This window comes from Oryzias latipes, chromosome 2 (assembly GCF_053564925.1).
Source record: "Oryzias latipes strain Hd-rR chromosome 2, Olatipes_Hd-rR_3.1".
In the NCBI taxonomy this organism is placed as follows: Eukaryota; Metazoa; Chordata; class Actinopteri; order Beloniformes; family Adrianichthyidae; genus Oryzias; species Oryzias latipes.
Window position 1 is genome coordinate 39511718 of NC_136238.1, and position 25510 is coordinate 39537227.

At 42.5% G+C, this 25510-nt stretch overlaps 1 protein-coding gene and 1 long non-coding RNA gene across 2 annotated transcripts in view; one reads left to right on the forward strand and one right to left on the reverse strand.

The window, feature by feature from the left end:
- LOC101174729 (aryl hydrocarbon receptor) overlaps nucleotides 1-25510 on the reverse strand; it is a 54795-nt gene that overhangs the window by 27946 nt on the left and 1339 nt on the right. Inside the window, exon 2 of the mRNA XM_011481447.4 lies at nucleotides 13388-13575. Within this exon, the coding sequence (XP_011479749.1) occupies nucleotides 13388-13575 (188 nt within the window). The remainder of the gene's footprint in view (nucleotides 1-13387; nucleotides 13576-25510) is intronic.
- On the forward strand, nucleotides 19835-23007 carry LOC105355186 (uncharacterized). Its single transcript, XR_909666.3, has 2 exons — nucleotides 19835-21220; nucleotides 21339-23007. It is a non-coding gene; the product is annotated as an uncharacterized LOC105355186 (long non-coding RNA).

Genomic DNA, 25510 nt, shown 5'->3' on the forward strand with positions numbered 1-25510 from the left:
ATTTTTTTAATGGACTTGGGTTTTATTTTGAAAATACCTGGGCTTATTATTTTTCTTTTTCATTTCTAGGTTTGATTTTGAAGTTAAACAGGTTTTTCTTTTAAACTGACTTGTGTTTTGTTTTGAAAGTACCCGGTATTATTTATGTAAAAATTTCTGGGTTTTATTTTGAAGCTAATTAGTTTTTTTTTCCAATTAATTTGTGTTTTATTTTGAAAATACCGTGGCCCTCTTTTGTAATATTTCTGGTTTTTATTTAGTAGTTAACCAGATTTTATTTTTTAATGGACTTGTGTTTTATTTTGAAAATACCTTATTTATTTATTTATTTTAATATTTCAGGGTTTTATTTTGAAGCTAACCAGATTTTTTTCTTTTCAACTGACCTGTGTTTTGTTTTGAAAGTACCTGTGCTTAGTTTTGTAAATTATTCTGGGTTTTATTTTGAAGCTAACTGCTATTTTTTAAGTAATTTAATCCAAATTGAGTCCAAAAATAAATGAATAACTGAGTCCTGAAATATGACGACTTTTCTTTCATGTTGTTTCATGAACCGTTTTTAGTTGAGACTGACTTTTAGTTGTTATAACATGTGAGTCAAACTTTTAAGTTAGGTCAAATTCCATAACCCCCCCCCAGCTAACCAGCATGACAAAGGAGCGATTTAGGTTTCATGCATGGCTCCTCTAAAAATACACTCAGCCTGGCTACAAACGTGAGGAGGAGCTGCAGCAAAAAGAAGGAAGGGCGGCCACCAAAACAAAAGCAAATGACCTGCCAGGAAGTGAAGAGCCCACAAACTGCAGAGGGGGGAGGGGGCGTCTCCAGAAACATAACAGAAGCTACTTAGTACTCATTTGTTTGATTGGGTTTGCTGTAAACTAACCCAAACCAGTTCAACTAGAGCCAGTGGTGGATCCATCCATCGGATCAGGGAGCTGCAGCGCCTAAACTCCGCCTCCTCCTCCGCCCAGCAGCAGCTCAGCGCCATTGCTGCTCGCCGCAGCTCCTTCTGTAACGACACAACTGCAGCCTTTGTTTTGGCGTGTAGGCCCGGCGGCCAGGCCGGCCGCTCTGCAGGCGTGTCTGAACCGGCTGGCGGGAAATGGCGGTGGCGCTTTCATGTGGGGCAGCTGGAGTATGTAAACAAGAGGGGCGGCGAGGAGGATCTGCTTAGTGAACGTAGAACATGAGCTGAGAGCCCAGCGCTCCTACAGTGTTCCAACGCTGTGTTCTCACAGTGTTCTCAGTCGGTGTACTCCTAGTGTTCCCAAAGTGCTCTCATTCTATGTTTCAATTCAGGGTTCTCCTAGTGTTCTCCGAGGGTATAATATTGTTCTCATTTTGTGTTCTCATGGTGTTCTCGTAGTTTTTTCTGCCATGAGAACCAGAGCATCTGAAAATCAAAAGCGGTAAAACATGATCCAGATTTCGTGAAGCAGACGTTCTATGGTTCAGAATTATTTGCTTACGAGTTTCGGGAAAAATCTATTCGCACGGAACAACGTCTTAAACGCGCCTCAAATGTTCTGACCGAACGTCACTGTTTTTCCGTAATTTAGGTCAAATATTGTTGAGCTCTGAGGAACCAATGTTGTCCCGATCGGAACGTGGGGAGTGAAGGGGGGGGGGGGGGGGGTGAGCTCAATGCCAGCCAGGCTGCCCCCTGTTACACTACCCCCCCCCCCCCCCCCCCTCTTCTTTGGAGCTGGTTGGTCTGATAAACAACAATTAGAAGTTCTAAAGGCGGCTCCTGAAACAGGCCGACACATGTCTGCGGCCGCTGAGAGACGCCTGCGGCAGCTGCAGTGACCCCGCACGGACGCCAGGGTCTGCCAGCAGGGGCTGGAGGCTGCAGGCAAAGAACGGGTTGGTGGGGGGAAAATAAGCTACAACAAGGCTCTGCGTGGGTCTCCCCTTGAATAGAAGGCAGACACAGATGTTCTCCATGATGCTCATATTAGTGCTGCACATGTCTCTTTATCGTCACCCAGATGAATCAGCTAAACACATTACAAGGTCAAAACAAGACAGTTACAGCCTCCTAAAATACAGCATTGGATGACCCGCAGGCGCTAACCGCCCCCTCCTGACTTGCCCTCACTGGCTAAGCGGCTACTAAACGCAATCACTTTTTTTTTTTTTTTAAGTGTCCACTTTTCGGTTGGTCTCATCTCCATAGCAACAATTTCACTTTTTGGTCATCTGGAGGCAACGAACAGGTCAACGTAATTTTTAGACGATTTGGCAAAAGTCAACTTTTGGATTTCCTTAGCAACGGAGGTTTTTTGCTCACCACGGCCGCATTCCTTATTGGTTCATATAGTATATCATCATTATATTCAGCCGGAGCCAACTATTTGTGTATTAAATTCTCACAATACTACGGCAACAACAGGGGAACGCCACTTTTGCTAGCTTGCGACGCTAACGTCGTTCAAAATATACAACTCAAAAATCAAAAGTTTTTTTCAAAGTAGCTACCCGATGATGCTCGAAGCGTTAGGAGGCGATAGATCGGAATCCCTGAGAGGAGTTTAAATGTGCAGCTGAAGGTCATATTTCTGGAAAATTCAACATGGCCACATCTTTCCAAGGTCAAATCCAGTTTTTTTTGGGTGGTTTCGTCAGTTGTGACCTGTGATGTCATGTCTTTTTTTTTGTTCATTTTCATTTTCACTGGGTGCTATGGTCCTTACAACTGTTTTATTTGTTTTGGTTTTTTTTTGGGGGGGGGGGTCTCCCGCTGTGATGTCAACTTTGTTTTGTTTTTTCACGAGGGACGAAGTACGGATTTTTCTCTGAATGTGACTGAAGATTTTAAAGATTTGACTCCCCCCCCCCCATTTTGCAAACATTAAGAACAAACTTTCACGCTTTTATTTTGTAGAACTGCAGAGACTTGTAGTATGGTGTTTGATAAATTCATGCTGTGATCAAAAACACTGAAAAAAAGAACAAAAAAAAAACACTTTTAGGGTTTTTAAGGCCCTGAATTTTTATTTTTTCCATAATAATTAAAGATAAATCAGATAACATTACTGAATTTAAATAATAAGTCATGGAAAGCGTTAAAAAACAGCTCATTCATGAGCTAAAAATAGCTTAATTACTAAAAAATATTGTGATGAAATCAGATTTCGGAGCTTTAGGAGGTTAAATGGGAGCTCGGGTGGCGGTTCCTCCACCAGCTTCTTCTTTCTCTCTCTTAATGAGCCAGTTGCGCTTGCCTGTCCACCTCTGTAAACTCTCATTCATGAGCGGAGGGGGTGGGGCCCAGGCGCCTGCCCGTAATTTTTCATCTTAAAAATCTAACAGAACTGGATTCCCTGTCATTAACACAACGGCGCTGCAGCTCCAGACGAGTCCCAAACCTCATTGTCGGCTCCTGTGAGTGTCAAACCAAAACCCTTGCTCCTGATTGGCCGATCCGGAGTCAGACAGGTGTATGGGCAGCTGTCCGGGGCCCTTGTGACTAATTAGGAGGCTCACGTGTCACTGAGTGTTTATTTAAGACTAAATCTACCGAAGCGGAGAAATACTTGGTACGAGCCATGTTTCTGTGTAGAGTTACACCTGTTCCAGGTAACTGGAGGTGAGATGGTTGATTAGGAGGCAGGATGGGTGCTTGGCGCCCTTTCCTGTCCACTCTGCGGCCTTCATCCACACTGGGCTAAACATTTCTGAATGTTTCACTTCACTTTGGTAGCTTTCAACCAGCTAGCTAAGACCTGCGAGGACGCCTAACTTAAGGCCACTTATGTCAATTTTGCATATTTTCCACGTAAGAAATCTTAGTCTTTCGTGATACATGTGTGATAATTCACAAGTGTTTCTGGTGTTCGTGGTTCGTCCGTGTGCGCAGATGACTGTAGAGGGTTTCGTCCGATGGGTATTTAAGTGAATTCCGTTTTGAGCTGGTAAAAAGTTTGTGTTGGTTGAGAATTACGCATTTTACGCGTTTTTACATAATTCAGATACAATTATTACACAATTGTGTAATTTTTGCGAAATACATACACAAACTTGTGGCTTTGTTTCATGTATGTCTAACAGACTTTTCACGCATGTACAGCCCATGTATGCATTTATATCATACATATTACGTTAAAATTACGTCACTGACACAAATAACTAAAGTTCTACTTTGATTGATGTGTTCTTCGGGTGGTTTATTCATGCTTTTTCCATGGTTTTAACGTGGGTCATTCGTGATACATCTGTGAACATTTCACGTAGAGACTACAACTTTTCTCACGTATTCCACGTGTATTCAAGTGTAACCGATTTTCATCTATGCAATATGCGCAAAATGTACGTAGAGGCTTGTGGCTCCCTCTACCCATTACGAGCTAACATTAAAGACCCGTTCCTGACTTAAACGGGAAGTTGATCCGTTTAGAAACCAGCCGCTGCTCGCAGACAGATTAAGATCAGACGGTGGAGCAGTACGTTCAACTTCTTCACCTCGCGGCTAACCATCCCCACTACTCAAAGACTTGTCTTTGATCTTTGCTCCACATCTCGATTGAAAAGTCATCGGAAATGCAGCAGACACGAGCGCAGCACCTTGCCTCGGGCCCCTTGCAGCGGCGCTTGGCCCCTGGCTGCTGCTGGATCAGAGGTTAGCACACACACCTTTGTTTGCACTCTGACTGCCTTCCGCCCAAACTTCCTGTGACAAATGCTACTTCCTTCTCCGGATGAACACAGACGAGAAACAAAGAACTAGTGTTGACAGTCACCTTTGGTTTCTTCTCTCCAGAACCTGCAAGTCTAGACGCTACGATGGACTCAGACTAGAACTTTAGGTGTCATCAACTCAGACGTATTCATGCAGTCTTGACTGAAATCAGGTAGTTCTACAAATCCGTCTGGTCTTTGGAATGACATGTTGGTCCTACATGAACCACCAGAGATGCTTGAGAAGCTTGTTCCTCCCTAAAGATCCTTGAATGCCCTTCAGTAGGAACTAAACTGTCTAAATGAACCTGCTGCCCTGCAGTGGGAGGAGTCCCAAACGGTCTTTACAATAGCTAATGAGGTGAATCCCAGCATTTGCTTCTCCTCCCGTCTACGGATGATTTTTTTGCAGAGATGCCAGCTTTCATTTTTTACCCATGTGTGGAAAAAAGATCGGAGAACCAAGTTCAGAGCGAGCAGCGCTTTGGGTGAAAGGTTCTCTGTGGTTTGAGGTGGCTTTTTTTGACCATAAAAATGGTGGCTTGGTGTTTTTAACATGTTTTTGCGTCATTTTGTCAATGGTACAGGACATGAAAATTAAGTGTGACATTGCATTTATGAGCATTTCTTTATTTAACCAATGTGAATCAGGAGCAGACGAAAACATGCAGTTTGAAAAAGCATTTGTGACAGTGGGCGGGTCTCAAGTTGCACCGCTAATGTTTAAATTGACGGTGTTAGGAGACTGGAAGCTAGCAGGAGAGCGTGTACACAGAGAGCTCTCACTTAATGGGTGACGGGAAAGCTCCGTGCCAACGGCTCCTCCCACATTAGATCAAAAGATGATCGGATTTGAAGCTCTTTGCTCATCTTTTATTGACTTCATCTACGGTCATTTGCATGAGTTTGGAGCAGGGTATTCTGGGTAAAAGCTGAATAAGCACTGAGTCGCGTTATTGTCGGATTGTTCTTCTGATGGGACAGCAAAGAAAACAGACATGAGTGATGTCTGGACTGAACAGGAGACATGTGCATCGGCGTCCAGAAGCTGGATGTTTCGTCACTATCTGCTCGGGACTGAAGGCTCCCCGGATGCCTGGGCAGGTCTCCACCCGCCTGCTGTGTGGTGGCTGCAGAGGGTCAACAGGTTCGATGTTATCGCCAGCGACGCAGCTGCACTCGTTCCAGCGACGTTTGCAGGATCTCTGCGGTATTTAAGCCATTCCACCATTAACAAAACCGGTTTGCTGCGCTGGTCTCCGTCTCTCCTCCCAATACAAATATCGATGTGTACGCTCTGACAAAAACCAGTTCTCTGCCTTTTTCTTTCCTTAATCCTCTTCCTCTTCCTCTGCATTGAACAAAAGCCATGGTGGATGATGTTCTTTCAGCGGGAAACAAAGACGGAGCCGCAAAGACAACAAGGACTGACGAGGAAAACCTCCCGTCAGAAGACTTGACGTATCTAAGACGAGGCTGGGTACAGAATTATACAAAGGCGTTTGTGGTTCAAGGGGGATGCCGCTGAAAAAAGGCGTCCTGACGGCCAAGCGGTTGGGCTACTGCGCATTCGTCTTTCGTCGCCTCCTGTCAACCTTCTCCGTCAAAACCCAGAAGAAGGGAAGTTGTTGAGTGTTGCCGGGAATGTTCAAAACTCCCACATTCAGTAGCGATGGTTCCATTACACATGTGGGCAGAACTTTATCAGTTCTAGAAATGTAGAAAAAAAAAAAACAATTTCGCAACCACACTGTTTCCATTCAATCCGAAACATTAATCTACAGCAGATCCATTCAGATTTCTGCCACGGCACTAGCGCTCATCATCATCTATAAAAGGAGATGTCGGCGTCTTCTTCAGGACCTGGAGCCGCGAGCTCCTCAGACGTGGGAGCGAAATTGTTGGAAATCCAACAATTTCTCATGACATGCACAACCTTTGATGAGCCATGTGATGCTGTGGGCCATCTTTTAGCGCCCGGCGCACATCTAATTGGTGGTCACGTGACTCATTTAATTAGAAAACCGTTTCGAACTGCAGTTTTGCACAATATGCCAGTGTTGATAACAACTTTCTCCAAGCGCAACAACTATTTTTTGATAAATAAGAGTTTTTCCGAAATTGTAAATTTACTATCACAAATCCAATTTGCTTAACTTCATAGTCAATGGAAACGCAGCTTATGTGAGACTTCATCGTTTCAATCAGGTTCTGACTTTGTGGTCTGTGGGGAAACCTGATTGCGTGTGGAGAGGTATGAGGAAGGGAGTGAACCCTTTGAACGCGTGTGAGGGGTTCTGCACAGTAAAGCTGAGCTATCATGAGACCACAAATTACAGGCTGACAGGCTGGAAGAGAGCTCCGTCAGCTGGGCACCGACACAACCCAACGCTTCAGCTCCGATGCAGACTTCAGCGGAATCGAAGGATTCCCTTCAGTTCCGCCAGGTGAAAGGTGAAGGCGGGAGCAGGGGCGGATTCAGAGGATCATCCTTAAATCTGTCGTTATTGGCTGCCGGGAAATGGATCCGATACCCAGAGAGTCTGGATTGTTGAGGTTGTAGTCGGTTGTCAGTGTCGCCTTGTACAGACATGGATGCTGTCTGCGTTGTGGTTCCAATCAGATCTGCGGTGCTTCTGCAGACTGTTGTGGAGGTTTTCAAATCTGTTTTGTGTGTCCGTTTGGAATCGGTTCTTGGCGATTTTTGCAGTTTCTTTCCAAGCGAAATTAAAAAAGAAAAGCAAAAACACTACTGAAACATGGGACACTGAAACGCTGGGGCCCTGCGCCGGCTCGCACAAGTCGCAGCACATGGGTGTTTATGTGGCCTGTGATTAATGAAGTCGAACATGTGCTGAAGAACAGCTGCAGCACATGTCAGATACTGTTATGAAGGATGTAGCAAAGCTTCAACTTCGTGGTCTGGCAGAGGGAGGGAGGAAGACCCGAGCAGAGGCGCTGGAGATGAAAGTCTACTCCCGTTTGAACGTGGAGGAGGTCATTGAACAATGCCAGTGTTGTATTAGGAGATCCAACCGCCGGGTATTTCCCGGCATCCCTGCCCTCGGGAGGCTGGAGGCCTAGGGACGGACACAGAAGAGCTGTTTCTCATCCTAGACCTGCTGGTTCCACACTGGCCTTCCCGTGAGCCCTCACTCTGCGGGTTGTCTTTGTTCGCCGCGAACGGCGCCACAGACAAAATGAGTTCTTTATTCCAACGACAAAACCTTCACGTGATTCCCTCTGTTTTGTAATGTTTCACCACTCGGTCCATGACCTCCCGTCTGGCCTGTTGTTGACATGATGCTTTGCAAACACGGCAAAGAGCACAGGGAGGAGTAATAAATTGTTTTTTTAAATTCAGATGCACCTTAAGCTTCTCTTCAATGCAGCTGCTTTACGCCCTTTACGCCCTTTACGCCCCCTTGCCTCCACCACCCTGACAAATTCATGAAAAAACACTATTTCCAAAATGGCTTCTTTTCATTGGTTTTATCTCCATAGCAACCATTTTATTTTTTGTTCCCACGGGGCTCCCGAACACGTCTATGTAACTTAAAACCATAAAATTATCAAAGGTCGACTTTTGGATTTCCTTAGCAACAGAAGTTTTTTGTTAACCACGCCCACAATTCTAATATGTTGATATTGTATGTCATATTGTTTCGTTCAGCTTGAGCCATGATTTGTGTATTACATTTTCACAAAGTTCCGGTATTAATGCGAGAACAACAGGGGAACTCCACTTAAGCTAGCTTGCCAAGCTAACGCCAAAATTGAAAAGATTCTAAATCAGAAGTAACTTCCCGATGATGCTTGAGGAGTTAGGAGGAGGTAGATCGAAATCTCTGGGAGGAGTTTAAACTTTTGCTGGTACCAAAGGTGATTTATTTATTTTTTTATTCAACAAGGCGACATCTTCTTGAGCTCAAACGTCGTCAAAAATTTGGTTTGGTCGAAAAACCTTATCTGGTGGCTTGTGTGCGATATTTTTTGAAGTTCACTCGAACAAAGGTTTTTTTTTGCCATATCATGCAAAGAAATGTGAGTTTTTTTAAGCCCCATTTGAGATTTTGGCCCCATTCATTTTTATGTCATTTTTGCCTGCTTTCTTTTTTGGGGGGTGGGGGTGGGGTCACCATGCCCCAAATGTATTTTCATAGTCCATGACGTCTGTGGGACATAATTTAAACAAAACAAAAAAAAACGCAGAAGCACGTGTTCATGGTCCTGACGGAAACCCTGACACTACCCATTCCTGCAACAAAAGGAACATAAAGTTGAGTTGAGCAACCCTGCAGCATTACGACTCACTATTGCACCACCTGTTGCTCTTTCAACCTTTTGCCCCCCCCCCTGTTAAAGAGGCAGTGAAACGGTCTGGGGTCAAACGATACTAGAAAGAACTGACGTAAATGGAGACGATGACTGTGTTTGACCAACTAACGCAACCCTATTTTCTTCAGCACTGATGAACGCGACTAAAAAAATACATTGTTCGGTGCATTATGGGACAATTTTCAGTGTGTGTGTGTGTGTGTGGCAAACATGCTTCTTTTCCCAGATGGTTAAAAGCTCTAGAGCTAAGAATACATAAGCCACATCCTGGCTTCTGGCTGTCCAAGGGTCCAAGGACGGGATTCTGTCAAATGACAGGTTTTACATAATAAGACCAAAGGAATTAAAGACAGTTAGCCAACGTCATCATGACCCAAATACAAAATATATAGAAAAACAACAAGAAATCTGTGCAAAAACATGAAAAAAATATTTACTGCAGTTTAATGTGAAGCTGTTTTCAGCCAATCTTAGGAATCATCCTGATTTTATAGACTTCTTCAGTTTGACTGTTCTCCCTCTCCTTTGATCTTGTCCTGTTTTTGATCGTTTCCTGGGGTTGGTATCAGCGTTTATCGAAACCATTAAAGAGGTTTACTGAAAACACAGAGATAAAAGACCAAATAGAGGAGTGAAAGAGCGGTGCATTAGTGATGCTAAAAGCACAATAACACTTCGGTTCACACCTACGACTCACATCCTTTGCACTGACTCACCCAGACGTCCTCTGACTAGAACCAGACGACTAAACCTGTGATCACAAACACAACACAATGAACACTAAAAACACCGGGGTTAAAAAGGTTTTCAAAATGAAAGTCTGGACTCAAAAGTCTGACCTACACAAAAAAATCTGAAGTAAGCATAAAAGTCTAAAGTACGCACAAACACTGACCTACACACTAAGGTCTCAAGTACGCACAAACGTCTGACTTACACACTAAAGTCTGAAGTACGCACAAAAGTCTGAAGTACGCACAAACGTCTGACCTACACACTAAGGTCTCAAGTACGCACAAAAGTCTCAAGTACGCACAAACGTCTGACCTACACACAAATGTCTGACCTACACACAAATGTCTGAAGCAAACACAAAAGTCTCAAGTACGCACAAAAGTCTCCAGCAGACACAAACGTCTGAAGCACACACAAAAGTCTCAAGTACGCACAAAAATCTCAAGTACGCACAAACGTCTGACCTACACACAAATGTCTGAAGCACACACAAAAGTTTCAAGTACGCACAAAAGTCTCCAGAAGCACACACAAAAGTCTCAAGTACGCACAAACATCTGACCTGCACACTAAAGTCTGAAGTACACACAAAAGTCTCAAGTACGCACAAAAGTCTCCAGTACACACAAATGTCTGAAGCACACACAAAAGTCTCAAGTACGCACAAACGTCTGACCTACAAACAAATGTCTGAAGCACACACAAAAGTTTCAAGTACGCAAAAACGTCTGAAGTACCCACAAAAATTTGAAGTACTCACAAAAGTCTGACTTACACACAAACGTCTGAAGTACACACAAATGTCTGAAGTACACACAAATGTATGAAGTACACACAAACGTCTGAAGTACACACAAATGTCTGAAGTACACACAAATGTATGAAGTACACACAAAAGTCTGAAATACACACAAACATCTAAAGTACACACAAAGGAATGAACAACAATACAATTTTTAAACAGACAAAAAAGTCTCAAGTAAGAAGAAAAAATCTTATCTTTACACTAAAGTGTAATGTATGACATGTACACAAAAGTCTCATTTCAATAATTGGTCTGTTTGGTGCTGCGGCTCCGTCCTTTGGCGTTTGTTGGAGACCCGTGCGGTGGTTTCAGAGGGGCTCCAAAGTTCAGCGCTGGAAACGAGGAGGAAAGGGCCGGACAGTTGGAGGAAGAGGGGCCCCAGAGTGCAACAGCAGCTCCCACAGGAAATGGGCGGGGCTTGATAGGAAAGAGAGCAGCCGCTGAAAAACGGCTCGCTGCCTGACTGGGGGGTGGGGGTGGGGCGCAACAGCCGAACTGTGTGTGCTACCAGACCACTGGTTGGATCTAAACACGGGGGTCCAGTCTCTGCTGCGGTTTGTGGCGGCTTCACAGAGACAGTTTCACTTCCACTGTCTGTTGGTGAATCGCCAGCTATCGTCAGCTTTATGGGCAGTTTGCAAACAGCCTACTCTGCCCCTCAAATTAGAAGAAGAATGACCCATCCCTCCTAACGTTGGGTTCAAAAACTAACCAAAAACCGGCTAATTGGAACTTTAGCTCCTTTGACAACAATAATTATAATTAACGATTCTGAATTGGACAACAGCAGCCTTATGCTAATATGCGACACTTCACAGTAAGTATTCACAAAATCGGCGTTAATCAACGCAAATGATATTTATCCTTTGTAAAATAGCAATAGCTGCTTTAAACTTTATTTCTTCGCTAGATGTCGTGTAAGAACTTTTAAATGTGATAGAAAGCTAAAAAAAAAAAAAAATCACACGCTAACTTTAGCCTCATTGGACTTGTGACGTATGACCAGTAAATACGAAAAAAGAAATTGCTAAAACTTGCGTTTTCTAAATACATTTACAAATATGAATCGAAAGTTTGATTAGTAACAACCCCCTGGCCAAAAAAAAACTTCCCAAACATGTTTGTTTCTAGTTAACTTTGGTAGCAGTTTTGAGCTGTTGGAAATTTATGGTTGGTTGAGAATGCATACTTTATACGAACTTTTTACGAAAATCGCATTACACAATTGTGCAAATTTTGCGAGATGCATCCACAAATTTGTGTCTTTCCACGACCGTTTCACATACATCTAACAGTCTTTTTACGCATGTAGCAAAGATGTATAACGTTTCTATCACGTATACGGCGCAGATTTCACGTTCAAATTACATAATTTACGCAGAGTTACTAATGAATTGCATACAAGCAGTGCAATAATCAGTTCTTGTTCTTCGTATTTATTTATTTATTATTTATTTATTTATTTATTCATACTTCTGTAGTTTTTATGTGGTTCATTCGTTATACAATTTCACTGAACTTTTCTCACTTTTTCCACGTATGTTCACGTATGACTAATTTTTATCCGTGCAAAATGCGCAAAATGTTGGGCGGCTGTGTGACACAACCGTGAGTCAAAGTGTCTAAATTCCCATGATTTCCAGAAACCATTGAAATCATCATTCAGTCACTTTTAGATCTGAACTCCAGGCGACTTTTCTGCTCTTTTTTTCATAGATTTAATTAATGATTCATAATTAAGTGAACCCTAATGAACTAAAACAAACCACCTGACAATAAACCCTAACGAGGATGTTCGGATGTTTGTTAACTCAAACATACACTGCCATACTTGACGTCCAATTTTCCCTCTTTCTGCCCTGACGCCCCATTCCCCCCCGCCCCACGCGCACATAAACTGGAAATGAGAATCTCGTCTTTCTGGCGGTCTGGATTTAATCGCAGTTTTTTGTTCTGTCATATGAGGCGGCAGAACAAAGCGAGGAAGTTCAGCGAGAACTCAAATAACCCCCCAGATGACAGAAACGAGGCAGGGATCACTTTCACATAAATAATCTGATGAGCCCCGCGGGGGAGATCCTTTTCTTTTTTTAATTTTCATTTAAAATAATAGGTTATGGAGCATGAGCGCTCCTCTTTTTATCTACTCAGACTCTTAACTCCACGTTACCTTTTTATCCTGAAACTCATAGTAGAAAAGGTTTTTATTAGTGTTTCTGAAATGTAAGCTACGACAGCTCATTGGCCGGAGCAACGGTGGTCTGAAAACGTTCCATTTTTCTCCTCACCGACCCAAACAAAGCTTGAAACCAAGAAAGGCGCTAAACAAAGGAAGCCAGAGAGCAGTCATGCCAATTACTTCAAGTAAATAGAGCTGTAAACAAAACTGCAAAAGCACTTTTTAAGACCAGATATGAAAAAATAAGAACCAAAACCTGCGAGGACAGAAATGACTGAAAACGGCTCAAACGAGGAAGTTTTCAACCACCTTAAAAAACTAAACCCAGACTTACAGACACACGTTGAGGCGCTTTGGCACACAGCATCTTCAAAGTTTGGATTTAGGAGGGAGGGTGTTGAAACACCCACCTTAGGGGGCGTGGCTAAACTCCTGCAACTGAAAGCGGTTCTGATAATCGGATGTGAGTCTGATGTTCGTTTATGTGAATGCTTAAAAGGGAAGCTTCTACTATTTTTGATTTAAGTGAAATCTGAGACGATCCTCCATTTCCTCCTGTGGCATTTCAGTCTGACAGTCTCTTCCATTTCTGAGACTTAAAAAAATAAAGTTTTGAAGCTAAAGCTGAATCTTGGGCAGAGACTCACCGTTGAAGAAGCTCTTGACCTTCAGGTAGCCCACGCTCAGGCACAGCACCGACAACTTGTCCAGCCGAGCCCGGACCTCGTCGCTGAAGGGCAGCAGGGAGGTGAGCTTGTCCAGCTCGCCGTTGAGGCGGTCGCGGTGGCGTTTGGACGGGTTGGACTTGGTGCCATCGAGCGGCGGAGGCTTGGGCCTGGAAACATTGGGAAACATCAGAAAAGAAGCGGGTCTGTGAGACCCTCTGCCTCCTTAACATCATGGTTGTGTTGTTTTGGAGCCGGTTCCAGCCGGCACGCATCACTTCCTGCGTGGACTTTTCCACGATCTGGTCTTGTTTGAACCCGGATCTGTCGATGCCTTTGTCTCTCTGTCGCACAGCCGTTTGAAACCGACGCTTGTTTTTCGGCGCAGCTGCTCGCCGTTTAACGGCCGAGTGGAAAACAACAAAGCTCGACCACCTTGTCCCTCAAGAGGAGGCTCCCTGTCTCCTGCGTTTCCACGGGAACCAGGTTGATGTCACCTGTTCCAGGACCTGTTTACCACCTGCGAGCTGTCAGCGCCAGACCAAAACATTTCTGCAAGGACTGGAAGGGAAGGAAAGACCTCCCCCCCTTTAAACCTTTTTTATTTTGTTTTTAGTTATCATGAAAAACAGCCACACAAAAAAACTATTTTTCATCTCAAAATATTCAAATCTGGCAGGAGGAGGAGTTTGGTTTTATTTTGAAAAGTATTTGAACCAAACGATCCGCGTTTGTGGCGTGCGGGGTTTACACAGGGACTGAGCATGCAGTGCCGTCTGGTTGCCTCAACCTTCCAGTGGGGATGAGTCAGAGAGGCGGTCGGGCTGCGGGTTTTGGACCGACGCACGCCTGAACCCGCTGGCCCCTGCGTAACTCAAAGCAGGCCTCAGCACCTCCTCGCGCTCAGATCACTGAAGGAGGCCGCTTTTTTTTTCACGATGACGCCACTTTTTCTAGAACGCTTTGATTCTTTAAGTTGTCCCACTGTGAAGTCTTTGTTACACACTTGTTGCACCACACACACACACACACACAAACAGATAGATGGTGTGTAAAGTGACGATCTGAAGGCAATCTAAGGCGAAAAGAACGGTGGCCCTGCAGTGCAAATCATATCAACAAATCGGCGCTAAACCTTTTTATAAATCCAAACAACTATTCAAGAATCAAAAACAAAACTACAGGACAAAAAATGATAAATTTGGAAAACAAACCAGAACATCTATGGGGGATTCTGTGTGGAGTTTGCATGTTCTCCCCATGGTTTTTTTTTTTCGGGGACTCTGGCTTCCTCCCACTATCTAAAAACCTGCTTCATAGGTGAATTGGTTACTCTAAATTGTCCCTAGGTGTGAATGTGAGAGTGCGTGGGTGTGTGATTGTGGACACTCTACCCTGCGACCTGTCCAGGGTGCTCCCCGCCTTTGCACACAAGTAGCCGGGATAGGCTCCAGCAGCCCAGTGACCCCGAAAAGGGAATAAACGGCAGAAAATGAATGAATGAATGAATGAAAAGTTATTTCAAGAAATCAAAATGAACTCTTCGAAAATTAAAACAAGAAACGGTCGGTTTAAACAGTTTACCGCATCGGGTCCCTACTGGAATCGTGCGGTTAGTTAATATACTAAGTTTGCCTGCGATTAACTTCTGAGAGGTGTTTTTACTTTTCAAGCCCGATGATGCGATGATTTCCTTGTTTCTTAAAGTACAGCAGGGCAAGAAAGTATTTAGTCAGCCACCAATTGTCCGAGTTCTCCCACTTAAAAAGATGAGAGAGGCCTGTAACTTTCATCATAAGTAAACCTCAACTATGAGACAAAATGAGAGAAAAAAAACACAAGGTCTGATTTTTAAAGAACTTATTTGTAAATTGGTGGAAAATAAGTATTTGGTCAATAACAAGTAAGATTTCTGGCTCTCACAGATCCTCTGTTGTCCACTAGTTACCTGTTTTGTAATGATTCCTGTTTTACTTCATTATCTCTATAAAAGACACCTGATCACAACCTCAAATAGTTACACTCCAAACTCCACCAAGACCAAATATCTGTCTAAGGACACCAGAAACAAAACTGTTGACCTGAACCAGGCTGGGAAGACTGAATCTGCTATAGGTAAGTAGATGCTGAGTTGCATCTAGAGAACACCATACCAGTTGTAAAGCATGGGGGTGGAAACATCAGGATTTGGGGCTGATTTTCAGAAAATAGGACCAGGATGATTGATCCGTGTAAAGGAAAGGATGAATGATGCCATGAATCATCTGATTTTGAGTTAAAACCTCCTTCCATCAGCAAGAACATGAAAAATGAAACATGGTTGGGTCTAGGCCTGCACAATATACCGCAAATTTATCGTTATCGCGACATTAAGCTGTGCAATATGCATACCGCAAAAGACGGCAAAAATCGCAATAAATGGATACCTTAAATGTGCTAAAACAAACTCATGGCAGCTTGAAATATTGAACAAATGAAATAAATCCCTTTATGCATTTAACCAATCGGAAGGACCCATTTACGTTGTTGATCATTCAGATGAGCCCTTTTATGTTTGATGTTTGCCTCCTGTGTCGACGAGGGTCATTTGGAGTATAATTTTTAAACTGTTGCAGTGAAATGGAAATGATGTTTTTGGTTGTTTTGCTATTTGTTTATATACCGCGAATTATATTGTTATCGCAATATTAATCACCAATATCGCATATCGTGAGTCTTTCTCATATCGTGCAGCCCTAGTTGGGTCTTTCAGCATGACAACAATCCCAAACACACACTACCCAGATGATGAAGTAGTGGCTTCCTAAGAAGCATTTCAAGGTCCTGGAGTGTTCTAGTCAGTCTCCAGATCTCAACCCCATAGAAAATATTTGGAGGGAGTTGAAAGTCTGTGTTGCTCAGTAACAGCCCCAAAACATCACTGCTCTAGAGGAGATCTGCATGGAGGAATGGGCCAAAATACCAAAATAACAATTTGTGAAAACCTTGTGAAGACTGACAGAAAACCTTTGACTGCGGTCATTGCCAACAAAGAGTATATAACAAAGTATTGTTAAACTTTTGTCACTGACTAAATACTTATTTCAACCGCCATTTATAAATAAATTCTTTAAAAATCAGACAATGTGATTTTTCTGGATCTTTTTCTCTCATTTTGTCTCTCATAGAGACTCTCTCATTGAGGTATGATGAAAATTACACACCTCTCATGTTTTTTCCCCCACTGTATATAAATCCTGTTTAACTGAAGATGCTTACATCTACAACATACTAATAATAATAATTGATGCTTTATTTATCCCACAATGGGGACTTTCTTCTCTGCATTTGACCCATCCCCTGGGGGAGCGGTGAGATGCAGCTGAACCGTGCTTGGGAGGCAGTAGCGTAAAGGGTCTTGCCCAAGGACCCCCACAAGGTGATGTTAATTGCTCGCCATTGATGTGGTAACTGCACCCCAGCAATTACCCTCCGGGAATCAAACCCTGGATTCCTTACCAACCGAACTACCCAACCACTTGACTATTGACTATTTGACTAAAATAGCTATACTAATAAAAGAAAAGTTACATTTGAAGGGATTTGCCACCTGCTACATACCTTATTTGTATTTAGCTTAAGTTATAGTTGCGTTGGAAAGTAAATATGCAGTCAAAATGTCGTGTTCTTTCTTTTTTGGGGGGGAATTGTGAAAATATATCCATCCCCCCTAGTTTTTACAATGTCATAGTTTTAAATTGTCATAGTTGAAACGTTTTCCATGAACCATATGAAGACAAAGATGAGCTAAAGGACTCGCCTGCTGGGAAATTGACTTCTTTTGTTTCATGTTTGACAGATTCCAGGAGAAACAATGACAGAGTTTAGACTGAATGAAACCAGGTGTAACACGGGTTCTGTAAACACACGTTAGCCGGACCTGTTCTGCGTGTTTACACAAACTTCTGATTGGCGGCGCGGTGCGTTCAGGCACGTAGGTCCAGATAAGCCGCTGAAGGTGGGAGTTCATGTCAAAGGGGATTTTGTTGGCCTTTAGGGTCACGGTCAAGTTACGAGCTAAAATCTGAAACTCCGAAGCTTTTCTAAAACTCCTTAAGTCGACTTGAAATAACAACCAGAGAATCCAGCACTTGGGCTTTGCTGGACGCCTAGAGAGGGTGTAGGCTTGCTTCTATGGGTCATCGCCATGGTTACAGAAGTCTTAACCAGTCTCTTCGTTTTTATCCGATCTCCGGTCGGATCGTCCGCCTTCGGTAGAAGGTTCTTGGAAAAGCCAGAAACTAAAGCAACACTTTGTCCAACAAAACAAACCCGTTTAAACTCAAATAAATCCCTTTCTTTGTTTTTTCTTATGCCTACACTCAACTCCAGCAGCTTGAACTGATTGGTTTGGATGATAAATGGTTCTAAAACGTTAACTGTGTGTATCTTGGCTACCAGAGCAAAACATTTGCAAACTTTTTTAAACTAAAAATTCTTTTGTATACTAAAAATGACGAGAAATAAATTGGTAACAGTGCTCTAAGGTCCTTAGGAAAATGAGATTACAGATTACCCCAAAGAAGTCAAAGGTAGGGCACACGAGACTTGTTGTTCTTCACACTATTGAAGCATCTGTTTGCTCAAGGGCAGTGTTGTAAACAATTTTAGTACAAATAGTCAATGAGTAGACGGAGAATCTCTGACTATCATCAAAATCTGAATGCCAAAAATGAACAGTAGACCTGCCGATTGTACGAGACAAACAATCCTAGAAATGCCCAATTTTGAGCTCCAGTAAAACCAAAACATCTGGTTTTAAACCATCAACGTGACCACTAGAGCTGTCATGAATAGGGATGGGTACCGAGCCCCGGTATTGAATGAGCACTGGGGCAACCTTGTTTAAGACCGCAGTATCGTTAAGATCTGACCTCAACGATTCTGCTATCGGTACTGGAGAAGTCGCATTTTTTTCGTGTCCCACAAAATATAAACGTTGTCTGACATATTTAACTCACCAAGTCAGTCAATTTTTCGTTAATTATTTAAGTTAATTTCGCAATTATCGCTGAAGAGGAGAGGTCTGTCTGGCTATTTGTGTGTGTGGGGGGCGGGGCTGTTGTTCAGACAGTACGCGGCGCGCATAACATTAATTAAATCTGCGCTAGATCGCCCCGACTTTCGTTTTTTTTTTTTTTTCATGTATTTTACTTTTCAAGTTGTTAAAATGTATAAAGTAAAATGTTTTTTAAAAAAAACAATGTTGTTGCATAATGAGGTAATAAAAACTTTGTTCTTAAATTGTTATTTATTTATTTTTCATCTTCAAAGTATCGATAAGAGCTGTAATTTGAATTAAAGCGGTAACAAATGCAGTGATTTTCACATGACAAAAACTTACAGCACAAAAAAACCTGCTGCACTTTCTTACCTTGGTTTTGGGTCGTTGGTTAACGTTTTAATCCACGTTACATATTATTAAAGCCTATTAACTCTATTAAAGCCTCTAACACAAACAGGGGTGGCGGACAAGTTTGACACAACGAGCCGAAATTTCTAACTGTAATAGTCATAGAGCCACACCACACACTGAGCTGCCAGACACACACACACACACACAAACATGCAATTAAAGCCATATTATTTTCTATAACACACGCCTCTCCACAATACAGCAGCACTGGATTAAACGGTGCAGTTTCAGTTATGGATGTTTTTTTCTGTATTTAACGTTAACACATACTGGTAAAACGTGCATCCTAGTGTGTGTTTTAAAAAGGCAGCGAGCACAAAACTGAGTTGGTTGTGATTCATTTTTTCTTTTTTCTGTCATCAATCAGCATCCAAAAACCATCAAAGTCCTCATCTTCTGTATCTTAAATGAACAGCTGGTCTAAATTTCTACCAGCTTCTTTTTGGTCATTGTCAGAGTCCGTCTTGTTGCCGTGCGGCTCCAAAGAACAGTGCAGGCAGACTCGTCAGGCCAAACTTAAGTCCTACAGTCCAAAAGTATGGCGTAACTCGCCCGGCGCTGCGTCCCAGTTAAAGGAGCGGAAGAGAGCGGACAGCTTTTCATTGCAGCCGGCTCGCTGCATTTATCTGCATTCACAGCTTGAAACGAAATTCAAGAAATTATTTTTTTGAATATGACTTCATTAATGTAGTTTTGCACCCAGGGTGCATTGGGGAGGTTTGTGGCCGAGTGTGAAGCGGCTGGGATGAGCGTCAGCACCGCTAAATCTGAGGCCATGCTTCTCAACGGGATAAAGGTAGTTTGCCATCTCTTGGTGGGTGGAGTGTCCCTACACCAGGTGGAGGAGTTCAAATATCTTGGGGTCTTGTTCAGGAGTGAGGGAAGACCGTAGCGTGAGATTGACAGGCGGATCGGAGCAGCGTCCGCCGTTATGCGATCGCCGTACCGGTCTGTTGTGGTGAAGAGCTGAGCCAAAAACCGAGGCTCTCAAATCTTCGTTCCAATACTCAACTATGGTCACGAGCTATGGGTCATGACCGAAACAACAAGGTCCTGAATACAAGCGGCTGAAATGAGCTTCCTCCGCAGGGGGGCTGGGCGCTCCCTTAGAGATAGGGTGAGAAGCTCAGTCACCCGCGGAGAGCTCGGAGTAGAACCGCTTCTCTTCCACATAGAAAGGAGCCAGTTGAGGTGGCTCGGGCATCTAGTCCGGATGCCTCCTGGACGCTTCCCTGGGGAGGTGTTCTGAGGATATACCACTGGGCGGAGGCCCCAGGGAAGACCCAGGACACGGTGGAGAGACTACGTCTCTCGGCTGGCCTGGGAACGCCTCGGGGTCCCCCCAGAGGAGCTGGAGGAAGTGGCCGGGGGAGGGAAGTCTGGGCATCTTTGCTGAGACTACTCCCCCCTGCGACCCGGATACGCGGAGGAAGATGGATGGATGTTGTAGTTTTGTAATACACGAATCAAACATCGAAAAAAAGCAAAACCATGACCTAGACATCGAAGTTTGAACAGAATCGTGACTAAATTGAGTCGTTTCATCCCTGGTAAAATCAATTTTTTCTTCCTTGGAGGGGGAAATGAGAAATTGCCCAACGACACCAACTCCTAGTGGTCGTTTGAGGAACTGCAACATTTAGTGCTAACGGGAAGGAAGGTGGGCTGTCTTTACCACACCAGGGCTCAATAATTAATCTTTCAGCAGACGTTAGACAAGCTTTTCCCATCAGTTAAATAAAGTAAATGGTCAGAGGACAAGAACTGTCCTAAAACCATTGAGCTTAAGAAAATGAGGCAGAAATACGACAACCGCAGTTTCCTGTGCAACTCGAGAAGATCCGACAAAAGCAGGTGGTGGGGATATTTCATGCTTTTTTTTTCTTTTCATTTAAATTCTCATTACATGAAAGCACCTGAACCACCACACCGCAGGAGACATCTGCTTCCAATAATAATCCACGACAAACAGACCTGAAATCAAAGCCAGATAGTTATCACTGCATTCCTGATGGTGCAACTCCCTGCGAGAACAATGAGTGTTGTTGCTCCTCACTTTATCTGGCAGATCTGTCCTGGAAGGGGCGTGTACATGCGATAACCCAGCGTTTGTGTGTAAGGGGTTGTGCTGAAAGGAAAGAAAAAAACACACCCCTGCCTTCACACAAAGGCACCTTGTCTCTTAACCAGGCTGCAACACCTATTTTTATTTTCTTTTTTTGGAACAATGGAAAACTAAAAAACCAAGTCGGCCCTCGCTCCCTGCTGCAGGAATAGCAGAACAAAGCCGGACGACTGGAGAAGCAGACATCTGAGCCGGTGTAATACCTGCAATCTAAAACCGGTAGAGCATATAAGATGTGAGCGAACAGTCAAGTCTCTATAACCTTGAAATATTTAAGAAGAATTAGCTGGTATGCATGTCTCATTCCATCGATGATGCAACCATAACAGTTTTCTTTTTTCTGACACTTCCAGGTCCTCTGTAAGAGACTCAGCGACAATACTCAGGCTGTCGGTCTCATGATGAAACTCTGACTTCACCACCAACCCAAACATTGGATCCACAGAGCATCCCGGATGAACGTCCGAGGCGCCGCCTGGCGATCAAACTTTAAGAGTCGTTTCCATGAAAGCAGACGCTACTGTAGGTTCTGACTATGACTAAATGCACTAAGGCTTCGGGTTCACTTTCAAATAGGTCACCCTACTGGGCCAACCAATGAATTCAGCTAAAAAAGATGACAGGTGCTTGGCTGTTATTATGAAAGCAAAACTGATAAAAGAGGCTCCATCCAGACTCTACATCCAGAGCCGATGGACAAAAAAATCTCATCAAATCACCACCTTAACAATTTATATACCATAGTGTTTACGAAACTAACTTCAAACTTTACATACTATTTCTTACACACCATATTTGCGTACTTTTCATTTTAGATTTGTTGTTCTTTCCATATCTTTTTATTTTTTACTTTCCAAGCAGTATTTTTGTGCTACACCTAACATAGTCTTTGTACTTTACTCATTGTATTTTTCGTACTTCATATACAATATTCTCCTAACTTGACATACAGCACACTACCAACCATATTTTTCATATTTTAAATACATTATTTTGCATAATTTTAAATACTGTATACTGTATTTTTTGTACTTATCTTATTTGCACATTTCATACCGTATTTTTAACACAATATATTTTTGGTACTTTACATATTGTATTTTTTTTCACTTTAACTATTTATATATTATATAAATGTATATTATATTTCTTTATATTCATCCTTCATATACAGTATTTTCATAACTAATATGGCATATTGTTCAGAGATAAAGGAGCACCAGATCGTAGGGCCTATAGAGCAAACAAGGGTCAAACAATGATGTACGGCTACGCTACCTTTGGCCTACAGGGGCCTAGAGGCAGATAATTAGCGGAGGAGTTGATGGGAAGTTTTTCTAGTGAACTGCTTTGTGATTCAAGTGTACTCCAACAATCCATCAAGAGGCGCAAATCACAGTTTAGCATGGTCGTACTAGAACATCTTGACAGATTTGTTGAGCGCCGCCTACCACAGAAAATTCCCGGTCAAAGGGCTTCACCAGAGTCCATGAGACAATTGGACGATTCTCGTCACAATAATACGTTAATATCTCCACCAGGATACAAATCTTCCCAGGTGACAAAGTAAAACTAAATTTGACTCTTTAAAGCGCTGAAGAGCAAAACAACCTAAAACGTGTTTTTTACAGATTACAATTGATTCAAACTTAGTTTATTTTGCTCTGGAATGACTTCATGTTTTACCTCTTTGGTTTTCGATATAAATTTGAATTTTGACGAATTATTCCTGACAATCTTGACCCGAAGGTGCAATTTGTTCAAGACATCTTAGGTTCCACCTCCGTAGATGAGCAAAACTTTGTGTTTCAGAGGGAAATTCTTTCTGATGCAGCAGAAATAAGACTATATTTCTGAAAGAAACAGTAACGTCTGCAGAAGACCTGCTTCCTCTTTCAAAATCAACAAGCTCTCAGACGCAGATCCACTATTTTAATGACATGACGGCTTCACCGTAGGAGCATGGTACACGTGTGAACAGAAGTGGATTTGGGGGTTTCCAAACATGCGTGAACATGCATTGTATGCAAAAACATGAAGATCTCAAAATACACAGGAGTCAAAGGTCAACCCAGAAGACGGGAGTCCAGAATTGCCTTATTTTGCTGTTTTATTTGGTGACTTTACTGTGTTCTGCTTTAAGGAGCCAACATAAAGGCGGCGGTGGTGGCGGTGGTTGTGGTGGGGGTTGAGTTAAACGCAGTCGCCGCTCAAACGAGCGCAATCACTACCCAAACCCCTCCACAAAAAAAAGGAAAAGAAGAAAAGACAAACTTTCAACCACTTTTCCTTGAAACCCGAAACATGGCTATCTTACATAACGGTTGCGTGACACAGAAGTATGTTAATTTAAGCAGGAGGGAGAGAAAAGAAAAAAAAACACACACAGACAGAGAGAAAGACAGGAAAAAAAGTATGTTGTGGCAGTCAGAGGAGGAGGAGGAGAAAGTCTCAGATTACGCCATCCTTCCTCCCTTCCTCCTCCCTCGTGGAAACATTGCGTGAGAGCGCTCTCCTTGCACGTCCTGATTATGATTAATGCAGGTACTGCCACACATACACACATGCAGAAACCGCAGCTCTGGCTGGATGCAGCGGTGGTCTCCGCGCAAGGCCCCGGGTTCTGTTAGCGCCGAAAGTCTTGGCGGCCTGAAGAGGACCGGACCGGCCGCTCAAGTCTAAAGTTTGCGTCTTGTTTTTGCGATGTGAAACCTGAGGGGGTTAGTGAAGCTGCCAAATACTGAGCAACCGATTTAAACCCACACAAATTCATCAAACTTTACATCTAAAACAGGAATTAAATCATTTTGGTTATTTAAAAAAAAAAGTTTAAATACCAATGCATTTTAACTGAACAATATTTAAAAATAGGTTATAATTCTCAGAATTCATCAGAACATTTGATGAATTTCGACAAAAAAAACTAACAAAAAATCAAAAGTAATTTGTGGCTTGATGATTCAAAATTGCATTCTATTAAAAGAACATGGAAAGCCTCATAAAACACCATGCGATAACCATCTGTAACCTGAAAAACCCCCCTTTTTTAAACCATATTCTCCTTTATTGTTCATTGCTAATAATAACAACAACGTGTTTTAAATAAATAAATAAAAAACTGATTGATACGACTTTTGTTAAAAATGTTTGAAATCACCGACAAAACATTGACTTTATTGCAAATTTGAAATAGAAGGCAAGGGAGTTCTCTTTCACAAGCTATAAAACAGAATGCATTATTGGTTAAAAAATGACCACTTTAGCTATGGGCCGTGTCCCTCCCCGCTCCAGGGTTATCACAATTCCGAACAGAATAGTGCGGAAAGTGTGTCGTTGCATCCCTACCACGTTCGCCATTTTTTCGGAGGCGTCCGAATCTACAATTCCGAAATAGTATCTGAGAAAAACTAGTGTATATTGATGCTTGTTGGATTGGCGAGTACATACCACAATGCATTGCGCTTGACCAATTTACTATTTGAAAACAATGGGTTTTTTTTAGTAAATCATCACCGTTTTCGTCCTCAGAACAGTTCATAAATAGCCTTCATGAAATGTTGTCATATTTTAGGTTCTAACATCGCCAAATGGGTGACGTCATATTTGACATTGTAAAAAAAGTAGTGAGCACATGTACGAAGTGCGTTAAAATGCAGGGTAATGGATAGTCCCGCAGTATAAACTCTTGTAGGCATTAAGGAGTCGTGAGAGATTTCTGTCTTTTAGAAGCCTTACAAGTGTTTTTTTTTGGAACCTTCAGGATTCTTTCATGGATCGAAAGGCAGGTTTATGGCTGAAACAGCAGAACATCAAAAAAACTCTGTGAGTTTCCTTACTAACTCTCAAAGATTGGATATTTTTTCGCTTTTGAGAGCCTAAAAACATTAACAGAAACAAACAAGACAGTCAAGAGTTCAGGACCTTGACTGTACAAGAGAACTGATGATGTCACCCATAGAAAATGCCTTACTCACGGCTTCAACAAAGTCAATTGAGTTGCCATTTATTGCTTTTATTTAGGCATCAGATTAGTCAAGGCCATCTGGCACAACGTCCATTAAGCGCAATTTCCACGTATGAAATGTTGGTCTTTCGTAATACATGCACGATATATGCAATTCGTGTTTCTTGCGTTTGTCGCTGTGTGCTGATGACCGTCGAGGGTTTTCAGCCGACGGATTACGTAAGTAGGGTTTTGAGCTGTTGAAAATTTTTGGTCGGTAAAGAATTACGCACTTTCTTTACGTACTTTATACGCAAATATTATGTGAATCGGATTTTTGTGAGATGCATACTCAAATTTCTGGCTTTCCACGACCGTTCCACGTATGTCTAAAAGACTTTTCATGAACATACCACCACGCGCATATGTCACTTTAAAAAAAAAAAAAAATTATTTTATTTTTAAAAATTTATTAATTAGCAAGAAACTGTTTTTTTGTTTGTTTTTTTCAAATGTATCAGAGCAAGAATGGTTATTCTGACCAATAGAATGACTGAGTAACAGCTGTTTTGGCTTCCTGGA